The 22,617-nt window shown below is 33.2% G+C and overlaps 2 protein-coding genes across 2 annotated transcripts in view; one reads left to right on the forward strand and one right to left on the reverse strand.

Annotated features, from left to right (window-relative positions):
• Positions 1–10,782, forward strand: part of LOC139690074 (protein phosphatase methylesterase 1) — a 32,026-nt gene extending 21,244 nt beyond the window's left edge. The window contains exon 11 of the mRNA XM_071587275.1: positions 9,220–10,782. Coding sequence (XP_071443376.1) covers positions 9,220–9,238 — 19 coding nt within the window. The 3' untranslated portion in view covers positions 9,239–10,782. The remainder of the gene's footprint in view (positions 1–9,219) is intronic.
• A 4,805-nt stretch (positions 10,783–15,587) lies between these two features.
• On the reverse strand, positions 15,588–21,110 carry Vha26 (V-type proton ATPase subunit Vha26). Its single transcript, XM_071588349.1, has 5 exons — positions 20,938–21,110; positions 20,594–20,769; positions 20,260–20,428; positions 19,996–20,147; positions 15,588–16,498 (listed from the first exon to the last, which is right to left on the reverse strand). Exons 1-5 carry the CDS (start codon positions 20,968–20,970, stop codon positions 16,348–16,350), a joined length of 681 nt encoding a protein of 226 aa, XP_071444450.1. The 5' UTR covers positions 20,971–21,110; the 3' UTR covers positions 15,588–16,347.
• Between the last annotated feature and the right edge of the window lie 1,507 nt (positions 21,111–22,617).

The following is a 22,617-nucleotide window of genomic DNA, read 5'->3' on the forward strand; positions in this document are numbered from 1 at the left end:
CTTGAGATGAAGAGTGGAGGATTAAAACCAGCTGTCCAGTTTTTGCCCCAGAAAGTGGCTGATCACATAATTTTATAATTACTTGCAAATATAAACTGGTGTTTTTACCTTGAAATGATTTCAGTTCTGAAATTTAGGGATTGATGTAAAAGAAAAGTTATAGGTAATTAATGATGGATAGAAAGACCTGTTATGATATTTACTTGTGAAAATGCTTGTACTACCTCATTGTTAAGGGGGTTTATGTGCTCCAAAATCACCTCCTAATTATGTTGCAACCTCAGGGTCATGGTCAAATAGTTGTTTTATCGTATAATTTTCTTGTTAAATTTTTGGAGGTTAAAATTTTATAAATCAAGGGTGAAAACTGAATGCCATGCATGGAAATGATTCTGAAAATTCTTGCCATAATGCAATTCAAGGGACTTAAAAAGGAACTTTTTAATTGTTTTTAAGTTAAGTTTTGTGATATTATTTATTCTGTATTTTCACACAAGCTGTAGAAACAAGCAATTTATGAATCACATGAAAGCAAATGGGTTTGATGATGGAGATGGCCAATGTCGAATCAGGCACAAATTATTTCCCATTATATATACTGCTGTTATTGTCTGAATGTATGCCAGCATAGCAAGAGTGAGAGAGAGAGAGTAGGTTTTTCCTATCAATTTGTTTAATAACCTGTTTCACACAAAAAATATGTTTAGGATTGATTTAAAATAATTTGGAAAAATCTAAGATTTATACTTTTTCACCAACTTTTATTTGAATTTTACTACTGCTCTTGGCTTCTTCTAAGGGTCTACCAGATTTAACTGTTCTGTCTCAGTGTATTTAAAAAAAAGTTAATTATGTTTTCAATGCAATCATCATTACCGAATGTATCAGTATATTATCCTCCTCCTCTGTCATCCATATCCCAAAATTCATCAGATGTCATGATTCAATTAAAACCCTCATTCTCATCTGCAACTGCTTATCACCTCAAATTAGCGATTATGAAGTCATGTTGCTGAGTGTGTTTGGGGAACTGGCTATAAAAAGAGTGAGAGCAAGAAAGGATAAATGGAAATATAGAAGCATGTTTCTTTTTCATTTTGATCTGCAATCATGAATTTTGTGAAGGAATACTCTCTGGCTCTAAGTGTGGTATCTGTGGTGTGGGTAGCTTAGTATTCAACTACAGATCAAAGGATCTGGGCTCAATTCCACATGACTTTCAACACCCCGAACTTTGAACAGACTAATTTTTTGGCTACCAGATCTTCTTGGAAAATTGCAGGAGCAGAATGAAAAGAACCTGCACCTTACTCTAATTTATGAATTTTGCATGCTCTAGGGCTTAGTGTAAGGTGAGTTCTACCTAACCCATTATCAGCTAAACTAATGTGGTTGAGTTGGTAGCGAAATATAAGCTGAAGTTGAAGGTCAATTAGTCTCAAAAGAAATTCACCAAAAGTAGGAATTGGGCAGTTTGAAAATCACCCTTAATTTTTTTTTTAATTTTGGTACAAGTTTAATTGTGTGCCACTTAATTACATGATTCCTCCTATAAACTCAAGGCATAAAGATGTAGCATTAAGTACCAATTAATGATGTATATAGTTTTATTTCAATTTGTACTTAAAAAATAAATTATATTTCTATATCCGAGTACAATTATTAATATTATATAAAATGCATCCATGTCAGTTGACAAAGAAAACAAATTGTTAGCTTTGATCAGCAGCATATCAGCCTAAATGCAATGTTTTATTTAATTCTGATTTTTTGCAACATTCAAATGTAAACTTTGGTAGCTGAGAATATTTTAGTGGGAAAACCCTTAATTATTGCCATTTTTTGTTTTAATAAGTGCTTAATGGTGATATTTATGTAATTTATTTGGCATAATTCCTTAGCAATTTGCATTGATATTTTAATCGCAATTTATTTCTTACCCTTTGGCAAAAAGTGGCCACATGCAACTACCAAACATCTTCATTCATTGACTTGATGTTTAATGATTTTGTGTATCTTGAGGATGATCAAAGATTGTTATTTAACTTGAAGACTGTTGCATAGAGCTAAAAAAAATTTTATGTTTTAAAAACTCTATCCCATGTGCCATCATGGGACTGTGTATTAATCGAGATTGAGAGACTTTATGCATGACACAACTTATAAAATTTTGGCAGTACCATTGATAATTAAGGCTCTCATCTTTCAAACAAATACACCACTCAGCTAAGTGTAGTTGAAATAACTTCTTGAATTGGTGTAGTGTGGTAAATGGCCTACCAAATGTAAAAATTTATTACGAGCATCTTCAGCCTTGTCTGAGAAAATCCCCCTCCCCTCCTAGATGCCCACTTCAAGTGATTTAAAAAGCATAGCCCCTTTTTCCTCTTTTTTTACCTAAATGATTCTCCTCTCCTTTTCAATGGTAACTGCTCCCATCAAGGCTGATGGTTTTAGGTAGCAAGTCTATGTCCAAGCACGCATGAATAGACCAAAGGGGAATGGATAGTTTTTAAAGAAGTGGTTTCCCATAAGCTCAGAAAAAAAGCATCAAATGGTATAGGAGCTAATTACTGGGACTAAAAAATCAAAAACCCAAGTGCTTTAGTCCATACTTAGTGCATACTAGCAAAATTATTTAGTGCGTAAAATATAGCAAAATGATGATGGTATATTCTTTAGAATGAATTATGGGTTGCATCTGCATGTTAAATCTATCATATTGGACGTTTAGGACCCTGATAGTCTTTGAAACGCAACAAAATGATTGCATGATTCTCTAACTGCATTTATTCACACACACTGCCATGAAAATAAAAATATTTTTTGGCTATTGGAGCTGTTTGGAATGCAAAATTTTTGTTTTTCCTTAATTTATGCAGTAATTTATCCTTAATAAGCACAACATACAAAGAAAATTTGTTGTGATATATTGATTAATAGGGCTGCGGTAGTCCAGGGGGTAGAGCGTTGGACTACTGACCAGAGGGCCCAGGTTTGATTCCTGGGTAAGCCACTTTGGGCACCTGCAGCTCCACCCAAACTATGTGATTTTTCGGGTACCAGATCTTTCTGGGGAACCTTAACTGGCACAGGGAAAGGAACTGGCCTCCCTACCCTGATGTGTGAATTTCACATGCCATCGGGCTTAGTACTGGATGAACTCTACCATCACTTACCAAACCGACCTTCGAGTTGATTACTGTGTTTATGGTTTTTTTAATTGATTAACAATAAATTTGGCTTAATTCGTTTATCAACAATGTCGCTACTTCCTAAGCTAATTTTATTGCCTATCATCATATTTTTGGCTTATGAACTTATAATATGGTTTATGTATACTTGTGTCAAATATTGTCTGCAATCAGTATTTCATATGATTCTAAACTGCATGATATATATTTTCTTTGTTCCACTCAGCAACAAGTTATTTTCATAATTAATAATAACTGGTCTTAAGACAAATTCCTCATGATCAATTATAAAATCAACTGTAGCTGTAGGAAAAAATTTTTATGAACTTTGCCAAATTGGCTTTGAAAACAATTGCCAATTATAAATGTTATTTTTACAATCTGGAATATAAAGTGTATGGACTGCTGTAAGAAATTGACAAGTGCATACTTATTTGATAGAGGTATAGTCGAGAAAACCCAGGCTCATGGTGTGGTGTATAATTCATCACATCAATCAGATATTCTTTCCTCATTTTGTGAATGTTAGCAATTAATCCTGAAAATTCATTAAACATTCATTCCACACATTCTGTATCTTTTGCAGTTTCCCTTAACCTCAAAATTTGTCCCAAATTGTCAACTACTTTTCCTCTCCCCTACTCACACATCATACCTTTACTTCATTATTTTCAAATTTGAATCGATATTGTCAACTCTATAGTTAAGCCTACTCCCCTCTGTGATTGAAGTACAAAAGGTAATGTAGGCTAAGTTTTAGGTGTCAATAATTTTTGGAATTGTGACATTAACAGAAAGAACTATTACAGAGTGATACAGTGAAACCAGTAGGACATAATAAATTGGTGTTTAATGAAACACCATTTTTATTTATTCTTCTAGAAGTATTGTATTTGACAGCATATGAGACGTGCCTTTATTTCCAAAATTATGGTAAAAAAATCACGTGCATCTTATATGTGAAGGTTCGAATTCTATTGGTTAACATTCAATACAAAATGTTATTCTTACCCCAAATGGTCAGTACTACCTATTTTGACTCCATTATATTTACTCTTGAATAAAATTTATCATTCAATTGAAGAATGTTGGAGTTGGGATTGTTATTGTTAAGCTTATCACTGTTATTTGATTTGACTGGTACTTCTCATTTCTGCAATGTTGGAACAGGTTCAAACAAGATATCGAACAAACTTGATCATATTTTATCCCAACAGATTATTGAAAAAGAGCATGTGTTCTTCTTATTGAGTGGAATTATTTGTTTTAAAAAATTGCCCAATAATTTAGCAGGACTTTCTTAGGGACTGTCAAAACTTTTTTCTCTTGTGTGTGCCCTACTGATATGAGGGTGCATCCTATGTGCCATAAAATACAGTAATTGTTATTATTATATATTTTCTTTGTCCGAAGAAAGTTAATTTATTGGTACATTTTGTTATTTTATATTGCACAGTTGGTTACTATCAATATGCCATATCCCTGTACTCTCTTTCTCCTCTTGTCACAGTTCAATTTCCACCACCTAACCTCTCTTCTCTTTGATTCTGATGCTTAATGAATATGTCCACATGCCTATGTTGGCTAAACACCATGGTGGTGTCTTGCAGTAGTAAGTAGGTTTCGACAACTAAATTACTTCATTTTTAGATTTTAATGATCTCTCTTCTAATGTATTCCACTCCTTATTTCTCGTGGGCCATAAAATGATTTGTTTTTAATGCTTGTCACAGCTAGTGTGTCAATGAATGAATCAAATTTTTGTGGAAAAAAAGCATGGGACAAAATTCAGTTTTGATCATTATTTCCAATTCATATTGCCTTGAATTGCTTAGGAAATAATTAAATATAAAACCATAAACATTTCAAGCACAAAATAGTGGTACAGCACAAAATAAGATATGATAATCAAAGTGGAATGTGTAGTCACATTATTCTCTGTGGTTGCACATTTTAAGGGAAAGCCTGGCCCTTTCATTTAGGGTTGCTCATGTGAATATGGTGGTAATATTTGTGAATGATTCAATTAACTTGAGGACTATGAAAATGTTTTTACGCCATGGAAAACTTAGTGTCCATGAAGCACTGAGGTAATTAATTTATTTATATTTTTTTTATGGTGACTTCTTCACAGATACCTTATTGGCTTCCATTTAAGATGGCAGTTAATGTGAGATGGTGAGGATGTTTGAGCTGTCATTTTAGGAAAATACTTTTGATGTATAAGAATGTTTTAAGTTTACTATAAAAGTATTTTATGCATTGGATTTTACAACAAATTTTATATGAATGCTTATATAACTAATGATTCGTATAGCATACAAAGTCTATCCCCTCATGATGATAAAAATAGTGGCAATGTCACCAGAGGTGATTCAACGTAGGTGATAAGGGTTACAGAATATGACTCCAGGCATTTTGCCATGTCTGGCATGCATACATGTTTTTTGTTATTGTCTTGGTGGATTAAGTTTGAATGCACTTTCAAGTGGATTAAGCCACACAGTAATGATGTTTAGGTTACATCCAATGATAAGTAGTTTTTCCTTTCTGTTCGGAAATAAGATGGGTTGTTACTATCCCTTGCAAGCAGAAAAATATCAGTCTTCCATTATGGCCACTATGGTAGTATGGAGAAGTGTTACTGTACATCAAAAGCAGATATGGATGAAGTAGTAAAATTTAATTTGTTAACTGCAAAGCTCTGAGCTAACATCCACACATTTTCAGTATGTAGTTCTGTTTGTGTATTCCAGGTCCTCATTCTTTGACTTTGTGTTTGAACATGCATAAAACATTAATATTGGGTTACCATGTACTATATGGCATTAGATTATCATATATCATGGCATATAAGTTTGCACCAGTTTTCATTATATAATACTAAATAGTACTCATTCTTGACCAAGAATGTGTGTTGTATCATATATTCAGAATTAATTATGTTGCTTCATTTTATTACAAAAAAAAGAGTCGGTTAAAAATCAAGAATAAGAACAGCTATCCATTTCTATAAAAGTTTTATTATGTATTTCACAGCCCAATTTCAACAAAATATCACACATCAGCCTTGTCAAAGCATTATCATCAGGTGATGATGATAAATTTTTGACACTTTTGAAATTGGGTCGTGAAATAAAAAAATTTTAGATTTTTTACTCAGCATTTGAAATTTTAACCCAAGTGATGCCCAAGTGTGTTGTTCTTATTTAATTTTTTTATTTGTTACAAGTGTTTTGATTTGGAATTGCTAAATTAGAAATCAGGTGATCCACATGAATGACCACTTATTTATATCAGAGGAAAACTATTAAGGACTAGAGCAGTTGTGATGAAAAATATTTCACTGTCATCCATTTTGAAAGTGTCCAGTGAGTGAACTCTGTATTTCTACAGCCAAATTTTATTTCTTCCACTTTTTAACTTGTATGCCATGATGTACCTTGGTACTGTGATATTCTCATAGTACCTGATTTGTTGTGCACAAGAGTATTTTTAAAAACTTGATTCAATGGAAGCTCAAACTATTTCTGAAATTTTATGGGGAAGTGTCAAGTGGAGTTTAATATAAATGTTTCAGAGAAGCTTCAGGGTATTTAAGTCAATGAGCAAGGCATTTTTCCATTGAGTGGAATTCAGTTGCTGACAAGTGCATTGTGTGGGGACCAAAATAATTCCTCTTTCAAGAGAGTTTAATGCGTTCTAATACTTTATCTTATGCTTTGTTCAATGGGGATGTGTGCAAGTTTCCCAAATTTTAATAAAGTCAAGAAATATTGAGACAGACTGGTTGGAAAATTGTAGGTATGTACTTTGTTTCCAAATGATTTGGTGCTCTTGGAGATAAAGACGATGACTAATATCTATTTTGTTATCGACTGCTGGAAAAGAAGAGTGTTGACATTAGTGTACCAAGTGAAATTATTCTTAAACGGCCTACAAAATACACTTATAATAGTTGAAAATGCCCAGTGTCTCTTCTTCCAGTGTAATGAAACGTAATGCCTAGTTATTTACTGAAAGTGTAGTGTTGTGTTGAATGTCATGAAAGCATTCTAGTGTACTGGAGTTGACTGAATATTAGCAAGTTAGAGCCCAATGAAAATAGTTGAAAAATCCAAGTGCCCATGTCTGAATTAAAGTTCAAATAGTTGGCTACCATTAAGTGTACATGAACAGTTATATGATTGAAGAATTATGTTATGAAAATGTGTACTGTTGGTAATTCACCCTGGCATAAATATATTTTGTGCTGTTAATGCTGAAACTAAAGTGTTTGGATTGTTACAAGTGGCAAGAAAATGCATCATAGCACAGAACAGAGGAGGGGCATGAATTTTCATCTTGATTTCATTCAATTGGCCATTAAAGTTTTGTATGCTGCCAGAGCAAATCTTTCTCATAACTCTTAAATCCCTTGCTTATAAATGTGGATTTTGAATACTTAGAAGTTCCTGGGATTAACGTAGACTCAAATGAAACTCAGCAGCTAGCAAGATAAAAAAATCAAAATTTAAATTAAAAGATTGACAAGTTACATAATTTAATAGGGGGTACATGGCTGGGATTAATGTAGACTCAAATGAAGCTCAGAAGCAAGCAAGATGAAAAAAACAAAATTTTGATGAAAATATTGACAAGATACATCATTTAATAGGGGATATATGCCACTGTTTTGAACCCTCCTGCTTGCTACATTTGACCGTAGTTTTAAGCCTGATGTTGCTGTTTGAGATGTCTTGCAGAACATATATAATTTATGGAGTTTATGGACATTATCTTGAGTTGTTTTTTGTATGGAATTAAAAATGCAGAATGAAGTGTATTTTCGGTCTAGTGATCTTTTAAATAAGCCATTATTTATTTACTATTTCAAAATTCAAGTCATAATGTGTAAAAGAAAGATTTTCATTATATAGTAAGGAATATATTTATTAATGTTGAATATCTGATATGCATATGTTTTAAATGTATTTCTGACTGGGTGATATTAACTAAGATGGTTTACTTGACCAAAAATTGTATTTCAGTGGGTATAGTTGTCCTTTCCATTAAATTAATGCACATTTTAGTAGTTTCTATCTTGGGATTTCCCAATAAAAGAATTGGAAAAAAGGTGTCTACTATTACCATTTACAAATTAAGTGGACCCTTATTAAACAGCAGAATTACTTTAAAATTATTAATTCCATTAGCTATTTTGTGACAGACTTATTCCATAGATTGTTCTATGATGCAAAAATGGAATAATATCTCATCACTGGAAGTGTTACAGGGAAGTATGATAGGATGAACCTCACTTTTAATACACACTGCTTAGTTCTGATGAAATCTGCTCCATTGATATGAAATGTCCGTATGATGAATTTTGTGAGGTGCAGAGAAAATGTAAGTGAAGATACGAGTATATTGCTATTGTATCATACGTCAGTTTTAAATATTTTTAATTTTTACATTACCAATCCATATGAGTTTACAGACGTCAATCTTAGTGTGCAACTATCATGTATCCTAATTGCCGTTTCTATTTGATTTATATTGTCATCATCAAGAAGCATGGAAATTCCCCTTTTTTGTTAATCTGTGACAGACAAATGGTTACATACTTGATCATGGAGTTTAATATGTCCTATTATATTTCATAAAGTTTTTTTAATTCAGTCACATATTATTGTAAACCTTATTCAAGAATTATATTGTCAACTTCCTCAGGATGAAATGAATGGTACAACTTGTTGGATGCACAACACCTCATTCAATTTATTGCCAGCACTGCTACCATGTATTCTGTCTGCTCTTATTGAAAATTACACAATTGCTTTTAGTAAATATTCTCAGCTGAAAGTAATTTGCATAAAGGGTGGAATCAATTCCTGACGTAGAAGTTACTGCCTTTCATATTAAGGTTCAGTAAAAAGACTTATACCCATTTATAGGAATTTATTTTTTGTTGTAAATGAATTTTATTATCATTTGTAGTTTCAATGGAAAAAATTATAGGTATTCCTCCTTCATATTTCAATAGGACATTTCCTGCTTGCTGATTGGGCATAAGTGGAGTCAGAAACCAAAACTGTGGCCAAGATTCTGTACCTGCAGAGAAGTAATTGATGTGAAACAATCATCTGATTCATTATTTTGACCATTAATTTTTGTGTGTACGTAACACTTCGTAAGTAATGTTTGAAGTGGTTGAATTATGAAATTAAATATTTTCTTTCTTATTATGTGTACGTGTTTGATAACAGATAATATTTCCTTCAATCCAAGGGAAAAGACGTATCCCATTTGAGATCAAAGTGAGAACTGGAAATTAAAATTTTGTATATGGGTGCACACACTGGCATATTTTTCCTAGTTTGAAAGTACTCCCCCGACTATTGGAAGAGCTGAAATGTTTATATCTTTATCACCTCTCTGTGACACAGTCTAAACAAACTTAGTTTAGACTGTGTAATGCTATGAACTGAATTAGTATTAATGCCTACTTAAATCATCTGTAAATATTTTTTATGCTTTATTATTTGTAATTCTATTATTGTTACCAAGGATAACAAATGGTAAAAATTGATCACGTGATTCAATCAGTGATGGAATCTATCGCTAAATACAAATGAAGTGCATCACTAATGCATTCTCTCTTCTTTTCTTGTTTTATATATCTTCTTAAAAATGAGGGGCAGAATTCTCAACCTCCAGCACATTTCTCAGAACCACCTGAGAATTTCAATTTAAGTTAAATTTTGAACATTATTGAATTATTCAATTGGGTAAAACTTTTGCGCAATATCTGAGAGATCACTGAAGTGGAAGTGTAGTGGAGTGGTTACAGTCAAAGGATACATCAGTCGCAAAGGAACAAGTCACCAAAACTTGAATATGTGCAAACTTGACCTATTTTCACAGAAGGAATACTAAATGGTGGTATGGCCTTTCTGTACGGTGTGCTTTTTTCAAGGTTCCATCAATCTTATTCTAATAATTTTTAGTAGATACATTAAATGTGTGGCAAGCTTTATTTGGTCTAATTATAGTGTTGTATTATTGTGTAAATACATTTGTTTACTCTTTGTTTAATTGGACAGTAACCAGTAATGCAGACATCCATCTGTTGCTATCCAAATCTCCACAACACTTTTGTTTAAAACCAAGTTAGGCACTTAAAATTGTGAATAAATCTTTTAGAAGATGGCAATGGTTTGGTTTGCATTTGTATATCAAGAACTCTTAATTTACGTCCATGTATATATTTAAAATGTTACTTAAGTGAAATTCAAAAAGAGTACTCTACTTTAACAGACAATAAATTATAGAAGCAATCATTGAAATTTTTTTGCAAATTGATTACTTCATAATTTAAAATGTGTAAATCTATAGTAAATGAATACCACTCTCATGTATTTGATATAGTAATGAGAAACTACTTTCTGCAAAATAACCATTAAGGAAATGCTTGTTACATTCATGTCTGCAGCTGTACTTTTGGAACCTGTACTTATTTACTTATTGAAAATGTTTGCATGTAAAATGGCCTGTTGAAAATATCCTTTACCAAGAGAAAATTTTTAAATAAATTTCATAGGATAACTTGAAATGATACTCATGCCTGTATTCCTAATCCTTTATTTCACTTGATAAATTCCTTTTGACAGCAGCTTTAATATCTATGAACATAGTAAAAACATTCTATTACTGCCATCAGTCAGAGAGGTTTGTACAGCCATAAATTTGAATGTTTTGTTTTATCATTTGATTTTTTTTGGCATCATTGCCTTGATCAAGTGGTGCTCAAAATTACGTGGAGAGTGAAGGAAATAGGTCAATAGTAACTAAACATACAGCCATTGGACACTAGGTTGGCTTAAAAAGATCATTGATCAGAAAACTCTATTCAGGACTGTGACCATTTGAAAAGTCTATGGAATAAATAGAAATTTATACAGTTTCTATGTAGGCTGTGCACTCAAAACCAGCTGTACAGAAAGTTCGAGTAAAAATCTTCCATTGACCATTCAATATTTGTTTATTATTAGATGATTATATATCACAATAGATATTTCTCATAAAAGGCTTGGTTGATAGCCAATGATAGTATGGTTTTGAGATGATTGTTTATTGAATAATGTGATGCCTATGAATTTCAGTCTTGGATTGGAGAGCTAAAAGAGAATATGATGTTTAGACATGTTTCGTGCATAGGATCTTGGCCAGAGATTATTTACATTTTCTTTTACATCACATAAGATTAATATGTAGGCTGTAAACTCATCATATAGTTAGCAATATAGAGTGGTTTATAGTGATCTCTGGAAGCTGCATTACAGATTATTCTTATTGTTTTTTTTTAGGAGAAGGATGAATTTGACAATAGGAAAATTGCCAGTTTCAATCCATTTAGCATATGGTAATGATAAGCATAGTATGTAATAAAGAGGAATGCCTTTGAGAGCATCATCTTTTGTAGGAGTATGACTCAATATAGTTTAACATATACAATTTGAACATGATCATCCCAGCTTAATTTAGTCAAGAAATGCTCCACAAAGGTTGGTAAATAACATCAGTGAAAGTGCTTGAGAAAGAGAAAGATGGGTGAGAGTTGGTTAGTTCTTCAGTGAGAGAAGAAGTGGTGACGATAGGACAGGTTTTGCATCTTAGTTGATTGCAAGGTCTTGGTGTGAATTTGTTAGAAGCAAAGGAATTAAATAAGGTTTTAACGGTTTTCAAGATTTCATTACTGGGTGTCTTAAACGTGTAGATTGTGCTATGGTAATAACTTTAAAACTGTTGTAATGGATGAATACTAATGCAGTTAATTTAAATTTTATCCAATAAATCAATTAAATTTTCTTGAAGCATTTAAATTAAATGGCAGTTGCCTCAAAACTTATTTTATGTTGCATATGCTCTTCATCCTATTTCTTGAGTAGAAATTCTAGCCTACTGCTGGTCCCAAGTGGAGGGATTTGTCCAGTGTCATGTATTTAATTTCAATCGCCCCACAGTTGAGTTATTAACCAATTTTTACAATATATTAGAGACTCAATTTTTCAGGATGCTCAAAAAAGTGTTTTTCATGTAAAACCATGAAAATGTTAAGTAATTCGTGAAATGATCCTTGAAAAATGGTGCACAAAAGCCATAGTATACTGTTTCAACTGCCCTGTGTGATAAAGATACATTTTATTCATGCCACATCACCAACACTAATAATACTGGAATAGTAACAAAAAATACCTACCACTGTTGTGGTTTGAATTGGGATTTTTGTTACACAATGCCAGTACCCTAGTAACCAGACTCCCCACCATTCCTAACTTATGTCTGGTGAGACTAATTTGAAAACTGCCATTCTGGTTCCTAATCAGTTATTCTCTTTTTACTAAATTTTATATTTGTTCTGGGTAGAAAAACTTCTGGTACAAATATGTAACTAAAGATTTCAATTATTACATTAGTGTCATGGAAAATAGTTTTTGAAGATGTGCAGTGAAATATATAATAATAATGCTCTATTCACTATGCATTTAGGCAGTTTCAACATGGTTTGTCATATAACAAAAAAATATACTTCAATTTCCTAGGATTCATCACATGAAAAAAAGTTATTTACATGAGATCACGATATTTAACAAAACAGCATTTTAGACCTGTCTATGCATATTGCAGAAAATTTATTTACTGAGTACAAAGGCTAAATAGGAAGGTATTCTTTAAGATTATGCTTGAAAGTATTTGAAGGAGATGCTTCCAAATCTGGAGGAAGCAGGTTAAAAAATTTGGCTTATTGGTGGTATGACCCCTCACCACTCAAATTAGACTATCTTGCCTCAATTTATATGTCAAGCTTAATACATGTATCATGATGTTGGATATATAGGTTTCGTTCGTATATATGCATGTTTTCCTTAACAAATAAGATTAGATTGTACACACAAAGAGCAGCCAGTGATATAATTTGCAGCATGTGAAAATGAGGCCTGCAGGAGTGGACACTCCGGCAGACCTCCTAAAGCAAGTTTAAGATAGCTCTTATGACCTGTTTCTGAACTTTAGAAATTTTTTGGCTATGGCTTGAGCCACCCCAGTATATAATACCATATAATAATCAAGATTGAAAATTTGAATGATAAAGACATTTTAGGATATTTAAGCTAGGACTAAAAAACAAATATCTCAGCTGAAAGAGAGTTTTATTAAGTTGAGATTTTAAGTTGTCAATACATAGGGACCATTTTGAACACCGAAGAAATTTATGCAGTCAGCAAAAGTCCTTATCATTTCTATTCCGACAGAAATGGATTTTTGCCAAAATGCACGCATTCTGTATTTTGTACTTTTATTGAGAAGTTATTTTGAAGGCATATTACTGTGGAGTCTACTTTTTGCTGTATCCCAGGACTAGTTTTGGCATTTATTAGAATAGAAGTATCATCAGCAAAAAGAATACATTTGGCATCAAAGATACAATCTGGCATATCATATAGAGTAAAAATAGCAAAGGACCCAGGATAGAGACCTAAAGAACACCTGCTTCAGCCTCTTTTTCAACCGATTGGTATTTTGCATCATGATTTGTAGATTCATTAAGATGGGATATATATTAAAATTAATATGATAGTAGGTGGGATGTGGTAGTCCAGGGGTAGAGAGTTTTGACTACTGTCTGAGTGATTTCTGGGAACCCTCAGCTTCATCCCTGCTGTGTAAGGAATTGGTCCCCTTACCCTGTCTGAATTTCACATGCAGTTGGGCGAACTCTACCCTCACCTATCAAACCAATCTTTGGGTTAATAACTGTGATTACGGTAGTCAATCGAACTTTTTAAGAAGTGCTAAATATAAATTATATCAATGGTATTGGGATCAACCTTTCCTATCGAGAACTTTCATCCTGAAGAACATGATTAACTGTTTTGAACTAGTTCAAAGTGCCCTTGAACAATAAATCAATAATAGTTCCTTTTCTACTAGATTGAGTCTTGGGAATATTTTTTGTAGATGTATAATGCAGGTGTGAAATTTAAATAGATTATTTAAAATTGGTAAATTTTCATTCTATTAGCATTGGGGTATTTATATATTTACGCTAAATTTTACTAAACAGAAGACAGTGAAATATAGCTGTAATAACCTTCAATTGTGATTGCTTTGCCAAAGAACAAATGCACTTGGTTTGTAACGAAGAAATATTTTTTCAAATGTAAGGTTGCCAGGAAAAAACCAATTCACAACATTCCTTGACGTAAAAAAACCTCATAGGTTTGCCACACAATACCATTGGCTACCTGTTCAAAATAACAAATGTTCATTCAAAATTTTCATTAAATGTGGTTGGATATATGGAGAACTTAAAATAATTGATTATTCCTAGTTTTAAAAAATTAAAATAGTTCTAGTGAATAAGAAGGCTGATATCTCAAAAGATATCCAGGGAAACTATTCAATCCTTCATTGAAAAGAAAATATATAATTCAGCCCTCAGTGTGAAGCAATCCAGAGATAAAATGGTAAATATTTTTAACATATTTAGCTCATTTAAATATTGGACTGGCTCAGTTACCTAATTACTAGACACATAATCAAGGAACAAAACTATTATGTGAATAGAATTGGGAGCTTTTCAGTTGTGGTTTCACAATCCCTGAAAGTTTGATTAGGCACTAATTGCCAAATGAAGTTCCACCTCTTACCATAAAAATTCAGAAATGGGTCATATTTGTTAGTTAATACACCCTTTCTTGACTAAGAAAACCATTTAGCTGAGGGAGGCTTTACATGAAGTGAATTCATGGAGATAATTAAGGCTCTTGAACACATGCCACTCAAAAAACCATCAAAGCTAAGGTTATAGCTAGCCTTTTTATTCATTTTCTTATTGAGCAGCAGCCATGCTCAAACACTAGTAGTCCATGAAAAACTGTGCTGCATTTTGACAGTGAGAGATGTTAATAAGTATACAAGTGGACGATATAAAAATAAGAGAGTACTGGAAGTAGATACAGAAGATCAAATGGTACGGATATCTTGCAGAACTAGGAAAAGTATGCATAGTAGAGTAGAAGTAATTACCCATATTAAGTGACACCAGACAAGTAAGAAAAACCCGTTAGGACTTGATGCTCACATGTTGTGATGCAATGGGCAATAGGAATATAATGGAAGGTAAGTTAGAGCAAAAAAGACAATTGGACAAAGTGACATGATATTTGGCCACACATGCTACAGATGCCGAATGCAGGCTGCTTGCAGAAATGAAATCCAAAGTGATTCGTGGCAAGCAAAGTTGAACTTAGATATATAATTCTCGGCGTGGGCCTAAGTTCCCTTTGCTAGTCAAAAACATATATCCCTCTTTATTAGCAATAAATAAGTTGACCAAAAAACTAAGAACTCATTGACACCATTTATTATCCAGAAATAATCAAATAATTACAATTTCACAATAACTACTGCTGTTATTCTAGGAGTAATGGAATGTATGAACATCTTATGAAATTAAGATATCTTTCAATGCATTAACTTTACATTTTTCATTTTCTACTTTTTCAAGGAATTAAATTGACATATGTACATGATATTATACATGAATCCATTTACATGAATGAAAGTACACCTATACACAATTTCAATATACATTCAAAGAAGCAATTTAATAATCTTCATAAATAACACAACATTTTAATTTGTGCAAAAAAACACTTTTCAACAACATGGCAGGCTGGAACATGACCTTACCGCAGAGAAATTAGTTTCTTACACATACATTAAGTTAACAGCCCAAATTTTGCCAAACTAAGATTTGTCAAAAGCTTAGACAATATAACCACAATCCTAAGACCATTACTCATACACCCGCATCTAAACTACAACATACATTATAACTGGGTGAATCTAATTCAAATATCTACTTCATGAGTTTCTAAAATCCAGAAAAAAATAATTGTTATTATTAAAATACCTCCTTGTTTAAAAATTTCACTTCTACAGACATTCATCCAACACAATAGTACTTTAATGTACACATAAATTACAGAAAAAAATGCATAAGCTCTATCCTAACAATTTTTCTATATGGTGAGCACTGCTCTGTTGTGCCATATTTGGGTACTTGAATTGATTTTCTTCCATTATACGCTGTTATTTACTTCATTTAATCAGCAAATTTACGATTCGGATTGCGTCCAAACAATGATGTTCGAATTTCTGGAACCATCTGTTGTGCCAATAGATCCAATCTTGACTCTAAAGTGTTTGCTATTTTAATTTTACCCTTCAAAGCCAAAAGCTCAACTCCTCCACACCTGAAATGAAATTTAAGTTACATCAGTCATTAAAATCATTTGTTTGATGTACAATGAATTCACCTTAAAGAAATACAATTTCATTCAGGAACTGTTACCAATCCAATGAATTTTAAGGCCCATTCTACACACCTTACTAGATCATTTGCGAGATACGGCAAAATTTGAATTCTAATTTTTTTTAGACTGAGCCTCGTGAAAATCCATGTCAAACAACAAATACATTTTGTAATTTTCACAAAATTACATATATTCTTGGTACAACTGGGTTTCATTTCATGCATGCTAACTTCAAGTACTTTTTAAACTGATTTTTCTTAAGGAAATATTGGATTGTTAATTTCAAAAATTACCCTCAAGGCAACCTGGTACTGGCAAGCTACCTAAAGATGACACCAATGAATTTAAATTTGGTTGTACCAAGACTAAAATCATGAAAAGATTATATTTTACTCACAGTAATTTAACACTAAGACTTGTTTTGAACTGGATATTACATCTATGAAAATCTTTCATGGTTTTGATGACCACGAAGGACCCATTCAAGGCAGGTCACAAAATACTTTTGAATTCACTTTATTAAATGCAGAACAAAACATGGGAACTTACACAATTAGTTTTCACGGTTTGATTCCTCAAGTACATATTAAAGCGATTTCAACATTAATTCACCCAAACATCTTACAATATCAACACAATATAAGAAAAAATAATTCTTGAGCATATAGTGACAAAAAGTGACAAAGTAATAAAATAAATTCTCTGCTAGAGGTTTCATCTTGGCAACAAACAAAAAGCGGTAACACTCCAGAAATAATGAACTCACAGGAGTAATGGTAAGTTTCATCATCATCAGATCCAAAATATAATAACCCTTTTGCTGAAAAAATTACACTGACCAAAATTTCACAGCCTATATTTGCTACGCATAAGGAGGTAAATTCACTGATTATTAATATTTATTTCAAACCATTGCCTGGGCCATTGACACTATTTCTTTTCACTGTACTATTGTACCATATCCCCTCCATCTTAACATGGTGTAATATCTCAAATATGCAAACTCCTGAAATCAGACCATAAGATTTTTCTGAATTGCATTGATGGCACAATATTATCTCAGCAGTCAAGGCATCTTACATCTCAATTACTATATTACTATCACCGCTGGAAATAGTATTTTCTCAGTGGATAGAAGGGAGAAAGTAAGTATGCAGAAGTGAATAAGGGGCTTATTGAAGTATTAGATGTCAGGTTACGTTGTGTTAGGAGACATTTATCATTGTTGTCTGAACCCATTCAAAACCTAACTTGCACAGTAGAATACATGTAATAATAATGAATAAAATAAAAGTTTCTGGCATCACTTGGTGTAAAATCTTCATATTGAAATAGAAAACAACTTGGTTTTTCCTCATAGTGTTCTATCAAGTTGTTTATTCTCAATTTCAATTAATAAGAATGAGTTATTAACTATGATAGTGGGTCGCGGAAGTCCAGGGGTAAAACTACTGACCGGAGGGCCCAGGTTCGATTCCCAGGCAAACCTCTCTGGGCACCTGCAGCTCCACTCAAGCTATGTGATTTGCCAGGTACCAGATCTTCCTGGGAAACCATAACCGTCACAAGGAAATGAACAGGCCCCCATATCCTGATGTTCGAATTTCACATGCTCTTAGGCTTAGCACAGGATGAACTCTATCATCACCTACCGAACTGACCTTTGGATGATTTCTGTGTTTTAGGCTTTAGCCATGACAAGGGAAAATAACTCATTCGGGGCAAAACAATATAATATCTATTAATTCTGTTCATGCTTTAGGTTACTGCATTAATTGCTTGAAATATTTATAAAAAAAAGGTTAAAAGAAATGAATGAGGCCACATTTCCTACTATGGATCTCAAGAATTAGATCATATCTTATTCCAGGTTTTCAAGGATAAAAATTGATAAAGCACGTAGAAAAAATCTAAGACTGTGTTTCCACAGGAAAGAATCCATTATAGTCCGCTAGTTTTGCTACACAGTAGCATAATCTGGTCTTCGCTACAGTGTAGCGGAACTGGTCGGCATTAATAAATTCTTTCCTGAGGAAACCCAGTCTTTGATTCTTTCTCTGAGCTTTAAAAAAGGATTTTTGCAAAGCATCAGCCTAAACCATTTGTCAAATAAAAATTAAGTTTGACAGCTTTGTACTACCATTTTTACCAACTCTTATCCAAAATATAATTCAATACACACCACTAAATTTACATTTGTAAATATTTCAGCATTTTCCCAGTGGCATTGTCATTCATGGGTTAAAAGTTTTCTTAAGCTGATAGCTCGCTCGCTTAAATGAAAATCCTGCTAACGCAAGGCTATTACCTTACTTGTGCTAAAAAAAATGCAGAATTGGTGTCTTTGACTATTTTCGAGAATCTAAATTAATGATAACTCTGCAATGACACCTTTCGGCATGTTTTGTCACTACAATCAGGAAATGCAAATATATAAACAACTAACAAGACCACCTTCATCAGGCTAGGGAATGAATTCATGACTGAAATTTTATTTCTGCTAGGGGTATGGTAGCTCATCGGGTAGAGGGCAACTGACTGGAGGGCCCACATTTCATTATGAGTGATGCTTCAGGGTACCCTCAACTTTGCCAAGCTGTCAGACTTTTGGGGTACCAGATATATTTGATGGAAGCCAGCCATGGTATAGGGAAAGGAATTGGCTCTATATTCCAAAATAAGGATTTCACATGCCATTGGTCTCAATATTGACGGAGCTTTCTACTGTGATGCAAAATCAACCTTAGCGTTTGCTGTATCCTGATGCCAAATCAACTACTTTGTTTGGTGTATTATCTGTTCTCTTGTCAAAACCTTCGAACGCTTCACTTTCTATCCCTCGAACACCCACCCCCCTCTCTACTAAGCTTCTCACACTTTATGACCTGTGACCAATTTTTCATCTTTTACACTTACAAAACTCAATTAACAGTGAAGTTCAAAAGTATCCCACAATCACCAACAGAACTACACCAACAACACCAAACGACCATTCAGTAGTCATTCCCATCTATTACTCACAAGGTAATTTTATTTCCAAGGAGATCCAATTGGTTAAGTTGATGACAAGTCTACACCTCGATCTGTAGCAAGTTTGCAGTGAGTTATAATTTCCTATGTCTTCCCTTACCCTCCATTAAATTACTCTTCTTGCGCAATTGATAGCTATGAAGATATTTCCACAGCTATATAAAATACCACACCTGTCCATACTTTGGTCAGTGGTATTAATTCCTTCAATTTGCCAAAAAATGTTTCATTTACAATCCTGGGGATTATCCTTATAAATATCACTTTGAAGAACATCTCACTAAACCAGGGACAAACCACTCCGTTAAATTATTCATTTAACCCAGTAGCATACCTGGTAAAATATTCATTAGACAAGTGGTATTGTTCAGTAATATTAAAAACAAAATATGAAGACAGGAACTCACATATCAGGAGGCAGATAGGACTCGGTGTCAATTTTTAGATTGACAGTTTTCTGGGTGGCTTCATTGTACTTCTGCTGAACTCCTTCAATGACAGACTTGACTAATCCAACATCAACTTCCCTTACTCTCAGCACAACATTTGTCTCCAGCAGCTAGAGGTGAATGGAATACGTTATAAATAGAGGAGAAAAATCTTCAAGGTGTTCTGATATGTATATAAATCTAAAAGCATACATCAACAAATTAATTTGAAAGTTATTTAACCTGTAATAAGCCTTGAAGAATAAGCGAATGGAGTAATCTTGAATACTGGGCAGGATTTCGGGTTACTTCTCCAAGTCGTTTGCGGGCTTCATCTAATACACGACCAATGTGGTCCTCGCGCACTTTCAATACTTGCAGTCTTGCCTGATTCAGCATATTGGATGATTGACTAAAAATATATTATTTAAAATCAATCAACAGATAATTACACGGTAAACGGACACAAACCAGGATTCTTAATGAAGAACCCTGGTACTGTAAATCCCCTTTTATTGTAAAAATTGGGCCTTTCAATACAACATTCAGTCTAAAACTTCCAGAAAATGTTCCTTACATTTTTTTCTGCAACTCAACTTGCTTCTCTTTTCTCTCGTAATATTCCATTATTTTAAGTCTCTGTTGCTGAACAAGACGCCCTTTTTCGATATTGAATTCTTCTTCTGCCTTAGCATCTATTTCTTCGGCCTTCTCATTTGCCTCTTGCTCAATGAAGGCCATCATATGCTTAATCTGTTAGGAAGGTAAACGAAGGCAGTCATAGTTACTATAAGTACTAAGGTTCTACAAATACCCGAAAAAACAAGTTTAACAACTTTAAAATACATCCATTCATAATATAATGAATTTTACGCCAACTTGCAGCACTACCACGAACCGTAACCTATTTAGAAATCTCACCTGCTTCTGCACGTCTGCATCGCTGAGAGCCATAGTTACTGTTGAGTAGCAATAAAGCCTAACCTGTCACAATTGAAATAGTAAAACTATTGATATTTTGTTCTCAATTTCTAAATTACCACAGTCAGCAGTCACAATCCAGTCCAAGTAGCCGTTCAGATCATATGATATTAGACCACTAAACAGCCCAAGTTAGGGCTTATAATTTATGCAGTAAATTTCAATAGCAATTTTTATTTCAATTGTGGAGACTAAATCAACTTATAATTTTTTTTAATTCCAAAAATAATGTATAAAACATTTATTTTCTCATTTTGCTTTTGCTTGAAGTCACTGCTTTGATTACTGATTTTGAGCATAGGTCGCTAATATGGAAGCACTTTGCTTACGAATAAATATCTGGAGAAGGAAAGTTTGAAGCCTACGCAACTGATAGAGGTAAATCACAGTGCATGCAGCAAAGAACTATTGGTTTTTCTTAAACATTATGATTCCCTGGATTTTTTGGTCGGTTTTCGCCTAAGTTAGCGAAATGGAGTTGTTATACATCCAGTAAAAACAACTGGAGAGGAAAATTTACCTGGACTTTATTCAACCGTTGCACCGTTTTGGACTGAAAAAGTTTATGTTATTGCATTGGGACGAAAATTTAAACCACGAATATTAAGGCGCTTTAGCTGAAACTGAAATTTTCACCAAACGTCACCTTTGTTTTGGGATCAGCAGAAGGTATGTTTTTGCGATACATACGATTATCAACGTACCACGATCTGTTTATGTGAACCCAGAAGAAAAAAAACTGTAATTATTGCGTTCTGAAGTGTTTTTGTATTATGAATCCGATTCATTTTTCCCTGATAACTAAGTAACTCCAGCGAATAGCTATTGCATGGGTTTGTTTTCAGAAGGTTAGAATTTAGGGCAAGCACTAAGCAGTTCTTGGCTGAGGTTATCTGTGTTTTGATCGAACCTATTACGCATTACTATGATCATAAAAACATAAGTTCATGTGGATATTGCAAGGAATTGTCAATGGACAATTTTTGCCATATATATAGACATTAAACAAGATAAATGGCATTGGTAATCGATAGACTCTCCTCGTGCAATAATTTATAGTCATATCTGGAGTTTGATCGCCGGGATAATTATAAGGATATTAAAGTTTAACTTGTGTGATGAAAGAGCTATTTCGGCGTGAAAAGGTCACTCAGAAAGTGAAAACTGTGAAATCCTCTAGCCCCAATAAATATTAAAATTAGGTGAACGGAAACAACTGTAGTATTAAAAGAATAAAATTTAAGTAGATTACAAAATATGACTTTAACGTAAGTACCGCTAGGAAGAAGTAAATTTCATAATTCCTAATTGCTTCCCGTTTGCTGTAACCATAACTTATGTCATTCCATGTGTTACTGTTGAATTCTTTTATATCTACATGCATATCTTGTAATTGTGATGGTATCTCATGGGGGATTTTCTTTCTAGGCATCCTGCAAATTTATCAGAATGGTTCTTTATTTAGTTGTAAAATCTAAAATACCTTTAAAATCCGTTTTCCTCGTTTAGCCCGCATCCTTGTGAAGGGGTTTATTGTTGCAATAAACTATGGCCATACAAGTATATAATTTTCGTATCCACTGTTTCGATTAATGTTTACATTGTCATAATTGAGTCGTC

Source organism: Hetaerina americana, unplaced genomic scaffold, assembly GCF_022747635.1.
Source record: "Hetaerina americana unplaced genomic scaffold, ioHetAmer1.1.p SCAF_3, whole genome shotgun sequence".
NCBI lineage: Eukaryota > Metazoa > Arthropoda > Insecta > Odonata > Calopterygidae > Hetaerina > Hetaerina americana.